This window comes from Hemibagrus wyckioides, linkage group LG24 (genome assembly GCF_019097595.1).
Source record: "Hemibagrus wyckioides isolate EC202008001 linkage group LG24, SWU_Hwy_1.0, whole genome shotgun sequence".
In the NCBI taxonomy this organism is placed as follows: domain Eukaryota; kingdom Metazoa; phylum Chordata; class Actinopteri; order Siluriformes; family Bagridae; genus Hemibagrus; species Hemibagrus wyckioides.
Genome location: NC_080733.1, coordinates 18779956 through 18782455, shown reverse-complemented (window position 1 = coordinate 18782455; position 2500 = coordinate 18779956). Strand labels below are relative to the sequence as shown.

At 42.4% G+C, this 2500-nt stretch overlaps 1 protein-coding gene across 3 annotated transcripts in view; it reads left to right on the top strand.

Annotated features, from left to right (window-relative positions):
- rims2b (regulating synaptic membrane exocytosis 2b) overlaps positions 1-2500 on the top strand; it is a 103795-nt gene that overhangs the window by 21906 nt on the left and 79389 nt on the right. For all 3 annotated transcript variants that reach the window (XM_058377159.1, XM_058377162.1, XM_058377160.1), the window contains exon 5: positions 1874-2040. In XM_058377159.1, coding sequence (XP_058233142.1) covers positions 1874-2040 — 167 coding nt within the window. The remainder of the gene's footprint in view (positions 1-1873; positions 2041-2500) is intronic.

The window sequence follows — 2500 nt, the reverse complement described above, 5'->3', positions numbered from 1 at the left end:
GACATTGAGCAGAAGGACGTCAGAGTGACCTTGTTTGTCATATTTCTGGTGGTTGGTGCCAGACGCTCCGTCCTGGTGTGGAAGATGTCTGGATTTCTCTCGGTTTGGATGAGTTTGAGACAGAAAGACAGCGTAACGTTTAGCGTCCTGACCGGAGGATCCTGCTCTAAACACAGACTGCAGTCTTTAATCAGGAGCACTAACCCTTCACTGAGCCGCGGGACGAGTCGCACCGACACCATGGGTAGGAAACCTGTGTGTTTTAACTCCAGCTGCAGTAACCTGGAGTCGTCTGGGATGTCTTTATTAGCTAGATGTTTAACAGATCATACTGTGTCTCTGCAGACTGCTGCTTTCTCGTCTGTCTTTACTGTGAACTTTACAAAACTATTCGTCATCTCTCATCAGGAAGTGCTCAGTAATCTAGCGTGTGATCTGATTCAGAATTTTGACTTCAGATTAGTCAGGAATTAAAAATCCAGCAGCAAAAATACAATTTAATAAAGCAGAGTTTAAAGCTTAAATTGGTTCATTATCTGGAGCTGGATCTTAATGCTGTTCTTTAGACCCAGAATTAGTCTTAAAACACTCGAATCAGGCTTTAGTTCTAAATAATACATTATTCAGAATAATCCACTCTCAAGTGTCGTAAAGTAGACTAGAAGGATGGACAGAGAGACAGTTTAAAGGACAGGCAGACAGACAGACAGATGGAGAGAAAGACAGACAGAAAAAAGGGACAGACAGACAGACAAAAAAAAGGCAGGCAGACAGATAGAGAGACAGACAGAAGGACAGACAGACAGGAAATAGGGCAGGCAGACAGACAGATGGACAGAAGGACAGACAGAAAGAATGACAGACAGATCAAAGGGCAGGCAGACAGAAAAAAGGACAGACAGACAGAAAGGCAGACAGACAGATAGAGAGAAAGACAGACAGAAAAAAAGGACAGACAGACAGAATAAAGGGCAGACAGACAGAAAGAAGGACAGACAGATTAAAGGGCATGTAGACAGAAAAAGGGCAGGCAGACAGATAGATGGACAGAAGGACAGACAGATCAAAGGGCAGACAGACAGACAGACAAAAAAGCAGACAGATAGAGAGAAAGACAGACAGAAAAACAGGCAAGCTGATAGGCAGACGCAGAGAAATACAGACAGAAAAAAGGACGGGCAGATAGACAGATGGAGAGAAAGACAGACAAAAAAAGGATAGACAGACATATCGAAGGGCAGGCAGACAGATTGAAGGGCAGGCAGACAGACAGAAGGTCAGAGAGACAGTTACATACTCTCCATCATTATTAGTATACAACGTGTTAGTGAAGGATGGAACTGAATAAGAATTCATTATTCAGGATAAACAGATGTGTCCTGAACAGAAACTAATCTGAGTTTTCTGTAGAGAGTTTGATATTTTCCCACACCATCATGTTGTGCTGGACGTTAGGACAGAGCTCCTGCAGGAAGTGACATGAAGTTTATACCTTCAGGCCAGGACAAGTCCTTCCTTCCTTCCTTCCTTCCTTCCTTCCTTCCTTCCTTCCTTCCTTCCTTCCTTCCTTCCTCCACACTGGTTTAAATGGGTTTATCTGCTGGATTTTGAACTGGAGTGATGTGGCTGAGTTTGAGGAAATGTTCACACACTCCTGATGTTTCAGCTGCTGGTGGAACAGAAGTCCAGCTCAGACTCATAGAGAGAGTCATAGGCCATGTTTCTCTCACAGAGTAAAAAATTTCCTCAAAAACATCAAAGTAAAAAAGAGTGAAAATGGAGATGAGAAGAATCTCATAAACATGTAATCATTTCCCTCATATCAGATGTTTACTTCAGGTAAGTGACGCAGCGTCTGTCCTCTGTCTCGCAGGTAATGTGGGTTTGCAACTTGTGCCGAAAACAACAAGAAATCCTCACCAAGTCAGGCGCCTGGTTCTATGGAGGTGCTGAGGGCCGAAAGTTAGGACCCGAGGTCAAAGGTCATCTAGACTCATCTGGATTAGCTGTGAAAAGTGCTTCAGGTTTCCCAGGGGCCAGGTGAGTGTAGACCGCTTCTCTTTTCTCTGCAGTAGATCAGGAGACCTTCAATCTCATAAGTCACATTTAATGATGAGGATGATGATGGTGATGATGATGATGTTTATGGTGGTAAATATGGACTGATGACAATATTTTCAGCTGTCATAGTGGTGGTGATGATTATGATGACAATGACGATTCTAATGGTGAAGGCGGTGATGATGATGTCGGTAGTACTGAAAAAGAAGTAGATGATAATGGTATTTTTTGATGATGAAAATGGTGATGATGATGGTTTTGAATATGAAGATGATGATGATGATGATGATGATAGTGAAGTAGATGATGATGGATTTGATGAAGAAGATGATGCCAGTGATAAGAGTAATGAAGATGATGGTGATGAAGATGTAAATGATGAATATGAAGGAAAAGATGAAGATACTGATGAAGATGATGATCTTCATGGTTACAGGGA